General features: G+C 35.4%; 1 protein-coding gene across 1 annotated transcript in view; it reads left to right on the plus strand.

The window, feature by feature from the left end:
• Rhp (GTP-Rho-binding protein rhophilin) overlaps positions 1 to 18,928 on the plus strand; it is a 198,898-nt gene that overhangs the window by 43,434 nt on the left and 136,536 nt on the right. The window contains exons 4-5 of the mRNA XM_090376941.1: positions 8,424 to 8,499; positions 11,901 to 11,978. Coding sequence (XP_090233067.1) covers positions 8,424 to 8,499; positions 11,901 to 11,978 — 154 coding nt within the window. The remainder of the gene's footprint in view (positions 1 to 8,423; positions 8,500 to 11,900; positions 11,979 to 18,928) is intronic.

An 18,928-nucleotide genomic window follows, 5' to 3' on the forward strand; every position in this document is an offset into this window, starting at 1 on the left:
CACTAGCAAGACTTTTGTGGATTTACTGGATGATTGTTTTCTACAGCAGAATGTTCGAGTGGTAACCAGAGGGAGTAATACTTGATCTGATTATCAACAGTGATTATTCGTGCATTAAGAATTTACAGATAAAGGAACCACTAGGTGGCAGTGACCACAATGTAATGATGTGGGATTTACTTAAAGATGTAACTACCATCAATGGTAAAGGGAAGGGTTTTTGCTTTCATAAAGGTAACTACAGTGGTCTCAGACAGTTTTTAAATTCTATACAGTGGAACCAGCTGATGATGTTACCAACAGCAAATTGTAAATGGGAAGTATTCAAGGAATTAATCTTGGTAGCTACTAGGCTTTTCATACCAACTAAGAAATACTGTTCAAGGTTTAGGCCCAAATGGATGTCAGATGAACTAATGAGACTCATGGCAGAGAAGAAAAATGCATGGGATGCATATACATTATCAGGTGACACAGAAGCCTATGATAGATATAAGCTAGTCTGCAATTAAGTCACAATGGAGGTTAGGCAAGCAAAGGATGCAGAGAAAAACAGGAAAGACTTACTTATAAATTCTAGAAGGAAGGGGATGAATCAGATTGGTCCACATGATACCTCTAGTTTGACTGTTGATAATCCTGCTCAGATAGCTGATAAACTGAATGAATAAATTGCATCTACATTCACACATGAGGAATTGTGTAGGGAAGTGGAGAACAGAAGCTTATTAAACTCTAACAGGTAGCTAAATGATTTTGTAATAAAGAGCAAAGTGGAGGAGAAATTGTTGAAGTGAAACATAAGAAAGTCACCTGGGATGGATGGATCCATCTCCTATACTATAACTATCCAGTTATAGTAAAGGAGATGGCAAAGGAAGTAAGCAAATCCTTAGCCATAATTATGAGAGCATCGACGGACTATTGGAGATCTTGGAGTCTCGATGGACTGTTGGAGTTTCGATGGACTGTTGGAGATGTGCATAAAGTAAAAAGTAAAGTGCAGCCATTATCAACCCACTGCAGGATGGAAGCCTCCTCAACAATTCATGCTGACGGAAATGGACCATAATCTGCCACGTTGGTCCAGTGCGGGTTGGCAGATCGACCGTATTCAGCAGTCAGGGGCTTGACCCCCGGTCTACTCAAAGAGCGTGTGCTGCTGCACTCCCGCTCCTGCCCACTCGGCTACACTTGAATATGTATCTCCAATTCACAAAGGGGGATCAAAGGGTGGCATGAGTAATTACAGGCCTGTTAGTTTAACTTCTGTTCGGAGGAAAATAATGATAATGGAGTCTTTGTTTAAAGAAGCATTGCAGGATCATCTAGACAAGACTGCAGTAATAATTCAGACACAGGATGGATTTGTTAAGGGGAAGGTTTGTCTGACCAATTTGATTGGATACTATGATGTGGTTACTAAGGAACTGGATGCAAAAAATAATTTTGATGTCATATACCTGGATTTCAGGAAAGCTTTTGATACCATTGTGTGTGGCTTCTGTACAAATTGGAGCAGTATGGCATTAAGGGCAAGTTACTACAATGGATAAAAGGATGGTTGAGTGGGAGAAGACTAGTGGTATGTGATTAGGGGAGTCCCCACAGTTTGGTGTTGGGCCCATTGTTGTTTTGCATATTTATCAATGATATTGATGAGGGTATATCAGGCTTAATGTTGAAGTTTTCATTTGATACAAAGGTTGCCAGGGTTGTTAATGACAGTAATGACAGTATATTACATTACTATTAAAAGGATCTAGAAAAGTTTGGTAGTTGGCTGAGAAGTGGTAACTGAAGTTTAACATTGACAAATGGAAAGTACTGCATATGGGTAGCAATAATTTCAGCGAAATGTTCCAACTGTGTGGTACTACACTCAGGGTGGTAGAGAATGAAAAAACCTGTGCAGTCAGATATGAAGTTTTCTGACAGTGCAGACAGGCTGTCAGAGCAGGTCATGGGGTCTTGTCAATGATATACAGGAATTTTGCTAGCAGGGATACGGAGGTGATTATCCCCTTGTATAAGTCAGTGGTCAGGCGCCTCCGTAGCCAGGTGGGAAGGAGCAGCAGTGCGTAGCACACGCTTCTTGATTAGACCGGGGTTCGAGCCCGTCACCACCAAATACGGAGGATGTGGAAAGGTCAAAGAATGATCACCACATATCCCGGAGCAATATGGCCTTAGTTGCTAATGCTCCAAAAAACAAACAAACAAACAAACAAGTCAGTGGTCAGGTCACACCTTGAGTATTGTGTCTAAGTCTGGAGGCCTCATTTTATGATGGATGTAGATTTGCTAGAATGAGTACAGAAAAGGGCAACCAGCCTGGTGAAGGGAACTATGGGGTGCTCTTACGAAGAAAGACAAAGTTCTGCAAATTGCATTGTCTGGAGACTAGGCACCTGTGACGTGATCTTATTGAGGTATAAGGTCTTGAATGGATTGAGCAGGCTCAGTGCTGTTGGGATTCTTCCTCTTTCTCAGATTGCAAACCCGAGGGGGCATAAACTCAAATTGAGGAAAGACGGTTGTTGAATAATGTGCGGAAATTTTCCATTAGCCAGTGGGTAGTTGATTGCTGGAACAAACTGCCATCATTGCAGAAGTTGATAGCTTAAATAAATTCTAGGAAGAAGTGGATATACTTTTAGAACAAATAGATGGGTGAAATGGAAAGGCTTTTTTTTTTATTTATTTTTATTTTTTTGGCTAATCCTATATAAGCATGCTTTTTTGCATCACATGCCTCTGCTAATTCGATTATCGAAATTATTAGTTTATTGGATATTCCTTAAATTCTTATGAAGGTTCCTAGATAGATGTTTGAAAAGGTTACTATTTCAGGACTTGTGACATTTCATATTTACTCTGGAGTTATCTTAATCTGAGAAATCTTGTCATGGGTGTTCTCCGAATGTGGGATAATAATATGAATATATTGGGTTGTCATTATTTGGTTGTTGGCTGCTATTTGTTGTCTATGTCGAGGTTCTGGATAATTTTGTTAGAGTCAATATTGTTACAGAGTATTGATTTCGTTTTCTGAAGCTCTTTCTGACAATGCAAGTTTTACTGTTGTAGTAGACAGAGGGGACCCTGCTAGAATCAATTTTCCTCTACCGAACCTTGTGATTTTCATATTTCCCACTTCAATTTGAAATAGGAGGGGGCTATAAAATCAGCATAAAACATGAAATTTGTTCTGTTGATGACCATCGATGAAAAAGATATTTGCCGTGAATCTAAACTATGATTCCAACTTGATGGGTTTGCCAAGTGGATGGGGGGGGGTGGAAATACCTGTGAAGTAAATAACTAAACTTGTAATAAATGTAAAAAACGCAGAGTATTTTTATAATATTCAGGTTTTTACAGTCAGTGTATCGAGATATTTTTAAATAATTGAGCAGGTGTTTAGATAGAACTGAAATTCTCAAGTTTAAGAGGGGAGTCAGATTTTTGCAAAGATAAACTGATAATGGCACTGCCCTTTGAAGCCTGATGTTGAGTAGCAACAGGTGGAATAATTTTACTAAAGATATGCTCTAAAATATGATAGAATTTTTGGGCTCTTAAAAAGAAGTTAATTGCTTCTTTTATGACTGGGCTGAGGGTGTGAATTTTGTATAATAATATTGACTCTAAAAAGTTCCATGCACATCAGATAAAATTCATATTTCTGTTCAGTTCAGATCATGGAGAGATATTCTTCTCTCACTGAAGGCAGAGCTGGTTACTCAACCGTGTAGCTTGGGATTGTGTTTATCCAAGAGATAAATACCGTTATCCACAGTTCTGCTTAAGTTGTGATATCCTTATATCACAGCTTAAGAGATAATTAATTTATCTGCTGAAGTTGTGATATCCTTTTAAATCATATAACAATGTCAGAAAAGATGAAGTCACTAAACATTTAAAAATACAAGACACTTCTAGGACAGAGGTTTCAAAGCTTACTGTCTTTTCATTAGTTGGTGATTAGTCTCTATTAGCAAATATATATGCCAAACTGTGAATAATATACAAGGTGGGTCATAACACACTTTACCAAGAAGAGGTCAATTTATTGAGAACTAAATTATTGAAAGCAGATTGAACAATCATTGTTCAAGCTGCTTTCAATAAATATCATAAATAACTTTACATAAATATAATGTTAATAAAGAAATATGGGCATGAAGTTGAATTCAAGAATTAAATTGTACAGATTATTTCTCAGTAAAATGATATATTGCCCACCCTATACGTGAACAAACAAGTGGCTTCTAGAAGTAAAACTTCTATGTGTTTACTTTTCATTCCTTAAATTGTGTCACATTTGCCCTCTACATTTTATTACAAAACTATACGATTGCAGGTGCTGTTTCAGCGTGCATACTTTAATTTAAACTACTTTTGTTGAAATTACCCTTGCTATCCCATAGTATTTTGTGATATAGGGGTTAGAGTTACACATAACAGTTATTTTTAAATTAAAATTTTACTTCTGTACACCACTTGGCTGTTGACTTAGACAAAATATGTTATTCACAGTTTGTCATACGTTTGCTAATAGTGACCATCTACCAGCTGTTGAGAAGCTAGCAATCTTCAAAGCAGCTGTCTCAGATTAAGTGTATATCAGATCCGTCTTTTCTGGTGATGCTGTACAATTTAAAAAGATATTAGCATCTTAGGAGAACTGCGGATAATGGTATTTGTCTCTAAATTGAACATAAATCAATGCCATAAGGTTGTGTACTTGGACCTTGCATTTCATTAAGAGCAGGAAGTCTCTCTGTGATTGAAATTGAGTGTAGGTAAAGTGTAAGAATGGTAAGATGTACACTTGATATAGATGTAGGAAAGGAAAGGAAAAAACTGACTCGAGTAAATAATACAAAGGTCTTTAAAATAACAGAGGAGGAGAAAAAGCAGTATGTACTGGAACTTAAGAACAAGTTTGAGCTTCTGCAGACAGCTGAGGACCAAGATATCGACGAGGAATATTACAACTTTTTGAAAGTGATAAAGCCCAAGAAACCTTTAGGGAAAAAGAAATCCAAAGAAGAAAAAATTAGTCAAGAAACACTTGTCATGATGAACCGAAGACGACAAATGAAAAGCAAGAAAAACACTGACAGGGAGAAAATTGAGTATACTGAGTTATGCAAAGCCATTAGAAAGAGACTCAGAGAGGACATAAGAAGATTTAACACAAGAAAAGTAGAACAAGCATTAAGGGAAAACAAAGGATTTAAATCAGCAGCCATGAACAGTAATACAGAAAGACAAATAATACTGAAACTGAAGAATAGCGATGGTGTACTTATAAACAGCAGAGAAGGCATAATTCAAATAGCAGAAGACTACTATAGAGAATTATACAAGGTGCAGGGGAATGATGCCAGCAGTGGGGAAGATGGATTGCAAAGTAGCAACACATACGACATACCCAATATTCTTCCTGATGAGGTAGAGCATGCATTGAAGAAAATGAAGAATCAGAAAGCCCCGGGGGAAGATGAAGTTACTGTAGAGTTGTTAAAATTGGGAGGAAGAGACATAACACAAAAACTGGCAAGGCTCTTCACAAAGTGCATTAGAAAAGGTGTGACACCTAAGCAGTGGAATAATACAATCATAGTTTTGCTGCATAAGAAAGGAGATAAATCAGAAATTGGAAATTATAGACCAATTAGCTTGTTATCCCACATCTACAAGTTGTTCACAAGGGTCATTACTAAAAGATTAGAAAGAATACTGGATGAGAATCAACCGAAAGAGCAAGCTGGCTTTAGGACAGGATTCTCAACTATGGATCACCTTCATGTAATATCACAGCTAATGGAGAAAGAAAATGAATATAAAACACCATTATGCCTGGCATTTGTGGATTATGAAAAGGCATTTGACTCCATACAGCATAAGGCAATGTTTCGGGCACTGGAAAGACAAGGCATTGATACCCCATATATTATGATTTTGAAGAAAATATACGAGAGTGCTACCTCCTTTATTAGACTAGACAAAGACAGTAGGAAATTTAAAATTGAGAAAGGAGTTCGACAAGGAGACACAATATCTCCGAAGCTATTTACTGCTGCCCTTGAGGAAGCTTTCAGAAGATTAGACTGGTCGCAGAAAGGAGTCAATGTGAATGGAGAGTACCTAAACCATTTACGATTTGCAGATGACATTGTGGTCATAAGCCATGATCCCAAAGAATTAGAGGAAAATCTTAATCAGTTATGCACAGCTAGTAAGAATTTTGGACTAAAGATGAATATGGCTAAAACAAAAGTAATGATGAACAAGTATGCCACAGAAAGGGAAATAATGATTGAAGGAGCAGTAATTGAAAAGGTGGAGTCATATACTTATCTGGGACAAGTTATTAGCTGTAATAATGATAAATGGCTGGAAGTCAAGAGAAGAATAAATTTTGGATGGATAGCATTCAGGAAATATAGTCACATACTGAAGAGCAATATCCCAGTTTGTCTGAAACGTAAAATAATGGACCAATGTATACTCCCCATCATGACTTATGGAAGTGAAACTTGGGCACTCACCATAAGAATGGAAGAGAAGCTGAGAACTACACAGCGAAGAATGGAACGAATCATATTGGGAATCAGACTGTTAGATAAGAAGAGAAACACATGGATTAGGCAACAAACTCAAGTAAAGGACATTCTTATAAAAACTAAAGAACTAAAATGGTCTTGGGCAGGACACATAGCTCGAAGACATGATGACAGATGGACTAAGAAAATGACAGAATGGTACCCAAGAGGAGCTAGAAGAAAACCTGGAAGACAAAGGCGGAGATGGATAGATAAAATTCATGAGTTTGTGGGTAGTAAATGGATGTCTAGTGCTCAAAACAGAAGGAACTGGAAAGTTGCTGGAGAGGCCTTCATCCTGCAGTGGATTGAAAATGGCTGATGATGATGATGAAAGTGTAAGAGTTTTATTTGACTTCATCTTCTGTGTTGAAATATACTCTTAAAATTCTATGGTATTGTCCTGTGCAGATGTTGAAATTTTTTTTCTTTTGCCAGTAAAAAAAAAACCCCAGAGTGTGAAATGAAACTAAAGGTTATGGAAGGAAAGTGGGAGATGTTCATTTCATCAAATATGCTGCCAGGTAAAAATGAAATATCTATGACCCACTGATTAATTCCAGTCTAACATTAATCGTTGCTCAAGTCATGTTAGGTTGGAATGCAAATTGAATGCCAATCTGGGATGAGGGAAAATAGCTAAATTTGTATGTAATTGATATTAAAAGTGGCACAATTCTGTATCAATTAGATTTGTTACCATTGAGCATTTGTTGCTGAGAGAGATGGCAGGGGAAGACCATTTTGAGCTGGGCTACGTTGAGCATAAAAACTATATAAAACACATGTGCAGAGGGTGAATATGTAGTAAATTATGAATATATTAAAGTTATTCTGCACTGCAGTGAGGTTTTTTTTATTGGAGCACTTATGAAAGTACATCAGAATTTGCTGTGAGAGCTGCTTTATCTGTGTAATAAAATAAAACAAAACCAAAATACAAAAGGATAAAAATTTGAATACAAAATAAAATAAAGAAGGATTTTGTATATGGGCCTCATCTCATCAGGAACCACAGTACAATGTGTCCTGGTGGAGGACGGCATGGAATTTCAGTGACCTCTAAACCTGCCTTAGGGTTGGGTTGGAATGCTTGATTTTTGTAACATAGGTCCATAGCTATTCAACTCAGCCCTAGCGATGGATTCTTCCAGAAGAAATTAACTTGCCAAAAAATTAGTCTTATCTTAAATATTATATTTGGGTCCTGAAAGTCTAATATTTGGAAAGATTGTCTTGTGTGAAAGTACAAAATGACAGTAAGACTATTTACAGATGAAGGGTTCTTTCAGGTGGATTTTCTGCAGTCTGCAATCTTGGAAAATAGCTAAAGGATCTGATTAAGGCATTTAAGGCTTCAAATGGGTGGAAAAAACTTTATGTTAGTGGCACACGTTTTCTCATTGTAAAATGATGCAAAAAGGAGAATATAAGATTCAAATTAAAAAAAAATAATTGTAGAGACCAAAAGTAAAAAAAAATTCACTTTTTAGTCAGAAGTATTAGCGATTGGAAGAAGTTATTCACTTAGACTTGTAAAATTGTAAAGGAATGTACACCGGTGTGAAGTAGATAAAATCTGAAAATAAATCCCTCCCCCATTCCTTTTACAGTGGATGCTATATAAACTTTGTTCCTTGCATTACCCTGCCTCTTTAATTCTAAATATTTTGTTTTACTATTTAAATTTTTTAACTTTTGTTATTATAATTCTTACTTCCCAGTTTATTAAATAGTTGACAGAAATAAGATGTTAGTTTGTTGAATTAACGTTTGAAGAATAGATATTTTTGTTAAAATTTTTAGTGCATCCGAAGTAGTTCCTATGATTCCACTTGGCCTTAAAGAAACTAAAGACATTGATTTTAAAGAGCCATTCAAAGTAAGTGAAGAGATTTTTATTTATTTATTTTATTTTAGAAATATTCATTATAAAATAGGAAGGATTGATCTGTGATTGACCTACAAATTTGATTCTCTGATTTGTTATTTTCAATATTAGTTGTTAAAATTTAATGGTCAGGTTAAGAACTGATACATTTATCCAAAATTCCTATTTTGTGTATAGTGAATAATGAATAATATTGATTTTAATATGTGGTATAACAGTATTTCAAAAGACAAAGGAGAATTTCTTTCCAAAATTAATGAGCTCTAGCATTACCTGATTTTTTTACCAGTACATCATCATTTCTTGAGTTACATAATTAATTTATCCAAGTTTTTTATTTTCTAATAGGAAAATTAAATATTTAAAAATGCTTTTATATATATATATATTTACATATTATTTAATAAAAAAGAAAAAAGATGTTAATTCCACTGAAGACAGGAAAAAACAAGTTATAGCTATAAAATATAAACATGAAATTAAGTCTTTTCCATTTTCAAGTAAAGACAATGGTTAAGAGTGCAAAATTTGTGAATATGCATTTATTTCTGCTTATATGTTGTATTTGTTTCTGCTTATATTACATATGGATGTATAAATGTGCAGCAAATTTTATTAAATCTGCTTAAAATTTAAAAAAAATGTTACAGCCATAAAATATAAACAAGAATCTATTAGGAGCTTTGATAAAATCATTCAGCATACTTAAATTCAAATTTATCAATGTGCACATATTACTGCTTATAATTATTATTGCATCCTTTTTTTCCACTTAGTTTTCTGTTTGGTATCCTGCTAGCAGAAGTCTGCAGATTCCAAATGTATTCAGCAGTATTTCTTAATTCCCTGTGTGAGTGTCATACTAATGTTGTGTATTACTGTATATGTTAGTTCTCCAATACCCATTCGCTGCAATTGAAGATATCCATAATGCATGCTTTACGAAGTAATTAAATAAATGATAAATAAAATATATTTATGCAGTAAGTGAAATATAAAATGATTACAATATGAATGACTGTATAAAAAGATTCAGTACTTTTATTTGGGTGGGGGTGCTGAAAAATGTGACTGATTATTTCTCATCAGCTGAAGCTCTCAAGGACGAGACTATGCTTTATTAAAAATTTAAAAAAATAACATGGTTACACAATGTATCTGGTACATTTCATTGACCGAGAATGGCATGGACACTACTTTTCTTTTAATCCAATAAGTTTTATTTGCTTTTATTTTTAGGAAGTGGATTAAACTAATGTTGCTTTCTCCTAGGAAACGGACAAACTAGAATGACAATCATTGTAAATTGAAAAAAAGGAGTGTCACCTGTGAGGTGGTAGCATGCCAGAGAAAATAAAAGTTGGAGAAAAATTGGCAAGCTGTATCTGTTAGGTTCTTTCATGCAATTAATCTGAAAAATGTCAAATATAACTTCAAAAACACCTTGAGTAAAAAACTTAGATATATGTTTAGGAAGGTAGAAAAAGTTTTCCATAAACCTTCAATAAAAATAAGAAAAGAGAGAGAAGGGAAAAAAAAAAAAAAAAAAACCCCACAACTTTTTTTATGTGAGACCCCTGCACAGTTAAGTTTGTTCACCATATAACTGAGATCTTTTACTTAACCCAGCAATTGTGATGGATAACCTGACAGGTGATCCTCAAAAATAATGTTATCATGTTAATAAATGATTAAAAATCTGAAAGCTTTTCTAGCTTCCTAAATTTTGTCATACTTTTACTGCAGTAGTTTTTGAAGTGATATTTTTTGTGGTTTTCTTACAAAAATTGCATGCAAGAACCTGTCAGGTTACCTGTCATAATCTTTGCAACTATTTGGTATGCTTCAAGAGCAGTATAATATTGGGCATGCACTGACACTGTGTTTATTAAAAGTGCAAGGTTACTTGTTTTTCTTCTTCCACTAGTTCATTAAATATCTACATTCTTATCCTAGTCATATTTGAAAGATTTATTATTGTTTTCACAGAGTCAAGATGATTATATGAAATCTCATTTTTTCTCCGAATGGTCACCATACTGTGAGAAGCAAAATAAGTAGTTTCAAATTTCACACTATGAAGTGCACCAAATAAACATGAACACAGCAGTAACTAATGTATAAAATATACACTGAGTTGGCTTTGCATTAGTAACACCTACCTAATACCTTGTGACTGCCTTTTTCCTGGCATGGACTCCACAAGGTGTTACAAGATGTTCTGTGTTAGTACTACACTGTGCATTGCATGTGTATACAGTAATTCCCTAGTAAGTAATTAACCTAGAAAGGAAAATACCTTTCTTTAACCCCCCCCCCCCCCCCCCCAATTTTTTTATTTTTAGTTAATACTAACCTTCTCTTCGCTTGGATCACTAGGTGGCACCACTCTTGCCTCCATGTGGCGAGGCTGGTAACCTGGTCAGTAGAGCCCAAACATGTTCATTTGGGTTTGAGATTGGGTGATTTGGGCAGTTGTGGGAGAATTGATTAACAGTGATCAGAAGACCCAGGGAATGACACAAAAATGGTCCCCAAACCTCACTGCCTCTAGCTTTCTGAACACCAGTGTATTATCCAGGTGCCATAGTCTTGTTGTGTTCTCCAAATGCTGATATGCCGGCCCCGAATGCCAAGCGATATTAGTGACCACAGTGCCTTTTCATAGTGATTATCTGGTATGCTTTACTGTAAATATGTTTTTCCTGAGTTTTGCAATTCCGTTAGCTCTTGAGTATTAGACTTAATAGATCTATTCAAGTAATATAACCTAGAAAGGAAAGTACCTTTCTTTAACCCCCTTTCTTATTTTTAGTTAATACTAACTTTCTCTTTGCTTGGGTCACTAGGCACCACTCTTGCCTCCCCGTGGTGAGACTGGTAGTCTGGGAGAAAAAGATAATCTCCCAGGGCCAAAAAGAGCACATCATGAGTAAATCAAACTCTGACTTATCTGGGCTGCCACATGCACCCCAGACATAAAAAAAGAAAGTTCTATTGGAGGAACTTCCAAACTCCAGAAAACTGACTCTGAGATCTATCCTACTCCAACTTTCCTGATCATGCACTCAACTGGCAAAAATGCAATTGGCAAACTCTTGCCGTTTAGAGTACAAAAGGAATTAGAAAGTAGAGTTGGAACTCTGAAGTCTGTAAAAAGACTTAGGTCGGGAGATATTCTGATTGAGATCTCTAATGCTAAACATTCAAACCGCTCTTGAACGTTAACCCCTTTGCTGGACTACCAGTAACTGTGATACCCCGTAGGTCACTGAACACCTGTAAAGGAGTGATCTCTGACTTTTTGATCTTAAGCTTTAAATGTAATTTATATATGATTCTCTAAATCAATTTATCCAATTCTTTGATTGAAAATAATTGTCTTTGTGTAGGACTTCATTTTGGAACATTATAGTGAGGAAACTGGAAAGTATGAGAAAGCATTACAGGAATTAATGGATATTCGCCAGGTACGTATTTATTTATACAAAAATAAATGTCAAAACAAAAATAAATGGTAAATATCAATGCGGTGAGGACTAATCTACAAATTAATCACCGAACAATAAACTGTTGTTTTTCTGGCCTTTTATCATTTCATTTTCTTGTATAACCAACTTTAGCATAGATATAATCCACATAACTAGCCTTTGATTTAATCTCCCAGCAAGTGCTTTGAAAAGTTTTTGCACTTTAATGCCATTATTTATTTTAATATTATAATGGAAACAACTGCAAATTTTTTTTATTTTATTTTTTTTTAATAAATTTAAAGCAGATATTTTAAAATGAATTTTGAAATGATACAAATGACTGTTGCATTTTATTTATTTGTGTTTTCAATTTTACTACTATTTTGTTTAAATATAGAATGTTGAAAACCATAATATTTTTTAGAGGCAAAACAGAAAAACTTTTAAAGGAAGCAAAGAAATTATTATCCGCTGAAGAATAGTAAAAAGTAATAGTCACTCTTTTTTTTTTTTATTTTATTTTATTTTTTTTTTATTTTTTATTATTTTTTTTTTCCCCCAAGGGAAAAAATGAAAAGGATCACTCGCTCTTTTTACTTGTTTCTCTTCTTTAACATTTTTGGTGTATCAAAATTTACTGATGGGCATCATTTTAAATTATTAATTAAAACACTGTAGTCCCCAGAAAAGAGGATTTGTGGGCCTTACTGACAGTTTTGATCTGTGTTAAAAGAAAATTTTATCTAAAAAGCATTTTTAATTTAAAGTTTTGCTCTTGCTTTGAGATATTTAGTGAGCCACATATTCATAACTGAGGTTTGCAAATACTGCTAGGGCTACTTTTCTTAGTAGTTTCTCAAAATAATGCCCCTATAATAATTAAAATTTTTCTTAAGATTTAAGAGAAATTAATTTTTTTTTGCAATAGAAAAGAGTTTGAGAACTGTTTTCTATTGCAAAATAGAAAAATTGATTTCAATGTAGTTATACAAGTCTATAGTAAAATTTTCACTTAGACATTTTATTTCTATATTACTTACTTCAATTATTCTTTATCTTAAGAATTCATTATGCATCATGTACAGGGATAAGATGCACTTAAATAAAAGTGTTTAAGAATATTTGCATCAGCAAATATTCTGCTTATATTGTTAATGTACAGCAGCTTAGAAAGTAAGGTATCAGATTTCAAAGCCTGACGGTGAGGGGGGGGAGATTTATAGAACAAGCAAATACAAATGAATACATGTGAATGGTTTAAATTTGATGATCCTGCTTAGGTTTCAGGCCAACTGAATACATATTTTGCATCTACATTCACATGCAAGGAATTTTTTAGGGATAGGGATGCCAAAAGTATATCAAATTAAAAGTTTAAAAGGGATCTAAATCTACAGTTTAAAAGGGATCTAAATGATTTTGTGATAACCGAAAGGAAAATGGAAGAGAATGTTGAGGCTAAACATAAAAAAAGGTACCTGGAGTGGATGAGATCTGTCCAATTATATTAAGGGAGACAGAAAAACAGGTAAGTAAATCTTTAGTCATAATATTGAGAGGATCCTTGGATTCAGGGAGGTTCCAATCAATTAGAGGTGTGAAAATTGTATTCCCCATTCACAAAGTTGAGTCAAAGGGTGACACGAGTAACTACAGACTTGTTATATCAACTTCTGTTCTTTGGAAAATAATTGAGTTACTGATTAAAGTAATCAGTAACTAGGCAGTGCAGTTATACTGTAGCCATAGCATGGATTTGTTTAGGGTGATCTTGTCTGACCAATGTGATTAGATACTGTGATGCAGTAACAAAGGAACTGGATCCAAAAAATAACTTTGACATCATATGCTTCGATTTCAAATAGTTTTTGACACTGTTGCACATAAGGTAAACTGCAGCCATTATCAATCCACTGCAGGATGGAAGCTTCTTTAATGATTTGTGTTGAGGGAAGTGGACCATAATCACCATGCTGGCCCATTTTGGGTTGACAGATCAATCGTATTTAGCAGTCATGGGTTAAAAGTTCAGACCATTGATAATAACGAGTGTAATATTATTGATGAAGAGTCTTTGGGGTTCTACGATGAGCAAATGCTTTATTCTACGGTTTAATCATTTGGGAATTTGAGTTTCACATATGTGCTGTAAAACTTTTTTCCCCCCAAAATTTTTCCACCTAGGTGCATCTTATGTTCTGTAAAATATGGTATATTATGTTTTGTATGAATGAAACAGCAGATTGCAAAGTGATACTAAACATTGAAGCAATGGTCACATGGGGACAACTTATACTGGTTTCACTGAATGTGAAAGTGTATTGCACCGAGTGAAAATCCTGTTATCTCCATTTAGTATCAAATTTGGATTAATGAAGTACTTTGTAAAGGATTCTGACAAGGATGAAAAAGAAAGATGCTATTATGAAATTATAGTTAATAATGTGCTCAATAAATTTCAAAATTAGGATGTAAAATGAGCTTGAAGGTTCATTTGTTGCACTCCTGCTTTTCGAATTTTTTTTTCTTTCTCTTTTTCTCCCCAGCAAAGAACAAGGTGAGTGATTCCACCAAGATATAAAAGATGTGGAAAGAAGGTACCAGTAGGCGGTACATAGTAGCATTTACTGCTAGTCTTTGAAGAGGGAGACACCTGGCATAATGCATTAAACGTGCATGTGTACATCACCATTCATTTGAGACCCAAGACTTAATTTATTTCAAGAAATATGGTATGCTTCATGAATGTTCATATTTGTGTTAATATTTTTTATTTCCTTCAATTTTTCTGAACAATTGTTCAAAAATTCTCTACCTGGCTGTAAATAAAAAAAAAAAAAAAAAAAAAAAAACCCCTTCACAGAGTCAGATAAAGGTTGGTGTACCAGAGGGTGAGGTTCTATCTAGACCAGTGTTCCGCAATCTTTTTCTGTTCACGGCACAACTTAAGTACTTAATTACAACTTAATCCCTGGCACATCAAAATGTTAATCCTCCAAAAAGCGTAGTTTATGGCAATGTTATCAGTCACAATAGAATCAATTATTGTGTTCCGACAATCCAACAGAAATTGGCTCATGCATATATTAACATTTTACGATCTCTAAATCACTGTACAAAAAGAAAAGCCAAAAAAAAAAAAAAAAAACTCTTTTTATTATTATTAAACCAAATAACTATGTATACCTTCAAAGTGATACTTGTGCCTTCTTTACTGAACACAGTCGGCTGATGCGTGGCACAATTGTTGACAATGCAAGCCTCATTTCTTCATCAATGGATCTGAGTCTCTCTTTCTTTGATGTTTTAATTTCAGTCAAGGTCGAAAAGCCCAGTTCACACAAATATAGTCGAAAATGGAAATAACACATTAATTGCCATCTTGGAGCTAGCCAGATATTTTTTCTTTATTGACAACCAAAATGTGTCCAACTGCGCTTCACGATGTTTTAATCACAATGTTCGGTCCCCCTTCAAATCTGTTAGTTCCTCTTATACATTCATTGGAAGAGATTTTGAATCTGCAACAAATGGATCACGAACCCAGTCGAAATCTTCAATGATCTCTCCAAAATGATCCTTGAACTCCTGCAAGTTATCTAAATGTTCTTTAATGAAGTCAGTCACCGCTTTATTACCAGCAGCAAGCGGCCATACAGCTGGGAACATCTCAAATGACCCATTTGCAATGTGTGTTGTATCCACAAATCTGAAAGTCTTGAATCTTATCCATACCCGTAAAAAGATTTTCGTTCTTGCCTTGCATTTTTCGGTTCAGCTCTTTTGAGTGAACAAAAATATCAGAAAGATATGCCAACTTAGTCACCCATTCATCATCTGCAAATAACTGCATACTCATGCCCCGTAACTGTTAAAAATGTCTGTACCTTCTCATTAAGTTTAAAAAGACATGTTAACCAATGACAACCACCATGCTTCTGAATGTAGCAGGAGTGTGGTGTGTTCAGATCCCATTTCCTGACACAAAACGGAAAAAAGCCGTGAATTGAGGGGCTGTGATTTGATGAAGTTAACGATCCAGCACAACTTCCAGAGCAAATGGCAAAGACCTGGCAACAATGTCGTCATGGTGAATAAGACAATGGTCACATCGTATGTCAGGATTCACTTCGTGCACTTTAGCTACAAAGCCTTTAACTCGACTTGTCATGGAAGCGGCTCCGTCTGTGCAAATACCAAAATAATCCTTCCAATTTAATTCATTTTGGATCATATTTTCATTTGTAACATGAAATATTTCTACACCGGTGGCTCGCTTGTGTAGTACTTTGCAAAAAAAGAAATTTGTTGCAATTACCTCTCCATTGATGAACTGATTGTTGGCAAGAAGTTGAGCATGACTGCTAACATCTGTGGTCTTGTCAATCTGAAGTGAGAACTTCTGACTGCTGTTGATTTTCTCCTTCATAATGTCTTCAACGTCACTGGATGTATCACTGACTCGGCGACTAATTGTGTCAGCTGCGAGTGCAATTTTTGAGATTTCATTAGCAGTTTCTGGGCCCAGGACTACTTTCACTATCTCTTTACCTGCTGACATTAACAAAGTTTCGGCTATTGTGTGTGGATTTTTGGCCTTTATGAAAAGTTTGGCTACTTTATAGCTGGCTTCTTGTAGTTCTTCCGAAAGATGTACCAACGAAGTCATGAACATTGCCTTTTTTTGTTTTGTTGCAACAACCGTCGAAGTAGCATGGACAAACATGGACAAATATCAAAACAAGCCAATAAAATCCGGGGGTTGTTATGCTAATCCTTACACTTTTAAGGAACAGCATATACGTATCCAACTTTAACAAGTGGCATATTATTTCAGTCAGTGCAGTCACAAAATGAGAAATATTGGAAAGGCAAACACACAAATAACTTTAGAAAGCAAGTCTTGGATACTCACGAAAAATAATTTGCTGTCCCACACATACAACATTGTGTTTCAGTAAAAATGACGTATTGAAATATAACAATGAGTAGCATTAAAAACATATATATAAAAACTATAATTGGGGGTAAATAACGTACAGTTAATTTCTTACAATAGGTAAAAGTTCTCAATTGTTAATTTCTAATCATAATACTTTTAGTATTATCTATAGGTATACAGCTTCAGAAAAGATTGTGGCACACCTGCCTTCTTGTGGCGGCACACTGGTTGTGAAACTAGACTACTCTTCGCTGCTGCCATTCTTATGCCAGCAAACAGAGTTCATCAGCTATTCTAATGATCTGAAGCACCTGTATCAGATCAAGAGCAGTAGCTCGAATATTGCCTCTGCTGCCATAATCAAGAGTGTAAAATCTGCACTAATGACGATATCCTCCTTAAGATATTCTCTATGTCCAACACAGTAGAACCTGGAAATCTTTGCAACTCCTATCCTGTTAGTCGCAAAGCACAGAGATCCTGGTAATTTGACTCAAACTCAGTTTTAAACATGTGGCAGGCATCCACAATTTGTATATCTAGGCAGCTTGCAAAGCAAGGCATTTAAATATTACAGAGTGTGATATCACACTATAGTACATTTACCAGTTTGTTCAGCCTTTCATTACTTATAGAGCTGAAATCTAAGTATCCACAGTAAAAACCGTGCTGAAAACTGTCACATCTGATGAGTAATGGCTACCTACATTGATGGCTCCTTTCTAACAGTTCAAAAGATAACAGAACCTTCATACAGTTCAAAGATAACAGAAATACTGAACTTTAGTGAAGTTTCAGAATGGTTCTTTGTCCTCCACTTACAACATTAAAAATAATAGGGGTGATATGACTACTTACAATTTTTGACAACTGTCCCACTGGTGGTCCCCCCCCTCCACCTTTTTGGAGTCTTCCCTACTGTACAGTCTGTTGCATGGAAGCTTAGAAAAGTCAGCTGGTTTCTTCCAGGAGAAGTGATGTAGAATTTGATGCCAGTTACAGGTAGAGCATACAGAAGGCATATTAAATTGTATTTAAATGGAAATTATGCCCTGACTAGAGTAGCAAAGCAACAGGTACAAAGTAGGGTGGTTTGGGGGGGGGGTGGAGAACCAATGGGATCGATTCTCTAATGCATCACAGCCTAAAAAAAATGTAAAACTTGTGAAATGTTTCCAGATCTTTCTGGAACAGGACATGATCTAGCAAAGTAGGATGTCATTGTGCGTGTGTGCTAGGTGCAGAGTGTGTGAAGAAATTAGGCATAAGTTCAATGTTCTGATGGGTGTTTATGATTAAGGTAGATGCCCTTGAAGGAATTAAAATGGGGGCCATCAAGTTCTCAGCTGTCCAACTCAATGCCAGAGCTCACCCTTGTGAATCAGATAAAACAGTGGTAATCTTCAAGTCAGAATGTGCTGGTTCCACAAGAGCTAGTTATTGTTGGTAATTCTATTGTCAGCAAAATGGGAAGTATGTTGTGCAAGAAGGATAGGTGGAATTGGGCCAGGATATGTTTACTGGAGGCAAAAGTAGATGATGTAGAGCAGATATAATCTTTTAAGGGCACAAAAGGTGATGTTGTGCACATTGGCACTAACGATATTAAGAGTAAGAGAGCTGAGGACTTAACAAATATTGGCAAAAAGTCTTGGGTTAGATTGAATTTGAAAGTGTCTGCAATTCTTCCCAGACACAATAGAAGGGAGCATATGTTGAGAGTCTTGGCAATCAATTTGGCCCTGGAGAGAATGTGCAAGGCTCATAGGTAGAATTTTTCTGAGTGTGGTCTATGCTTGTTAATAAGGAGAGACTGTTTTTACAGGGATGGGATACACTTGAATGGAAGGGGTGCAAGAATATTTGCTGATGCTATCGAGGTTGTGAAAGGTGGGTCGGATTCTGCATTTGATGACTTAATTGGTACTTAAAATTTATTTACACTAATGCTAGCAGGAGCACTGTAAATAAATTTGACGAATTTGAAGTACTGATTAAGTTGTCG

Source organism: Mastigoproctus giganteus, chromosome 7 (genome assembly GCF_048544385.1).
Source record: "Mastigoproctus giganteus isolate SK-2022 chromosome 7, ASM4854438v1, whole genome shotgun sequence".
In the NCBI taxonomy this organism is placed as follows: domain Eukaryota; kingdom Metazoa; phylum Arthropoda; class Arachnida; order Uropygi; family Thelyphonidae; genus Mastigoproctus; species Mastigoproctus giganteus.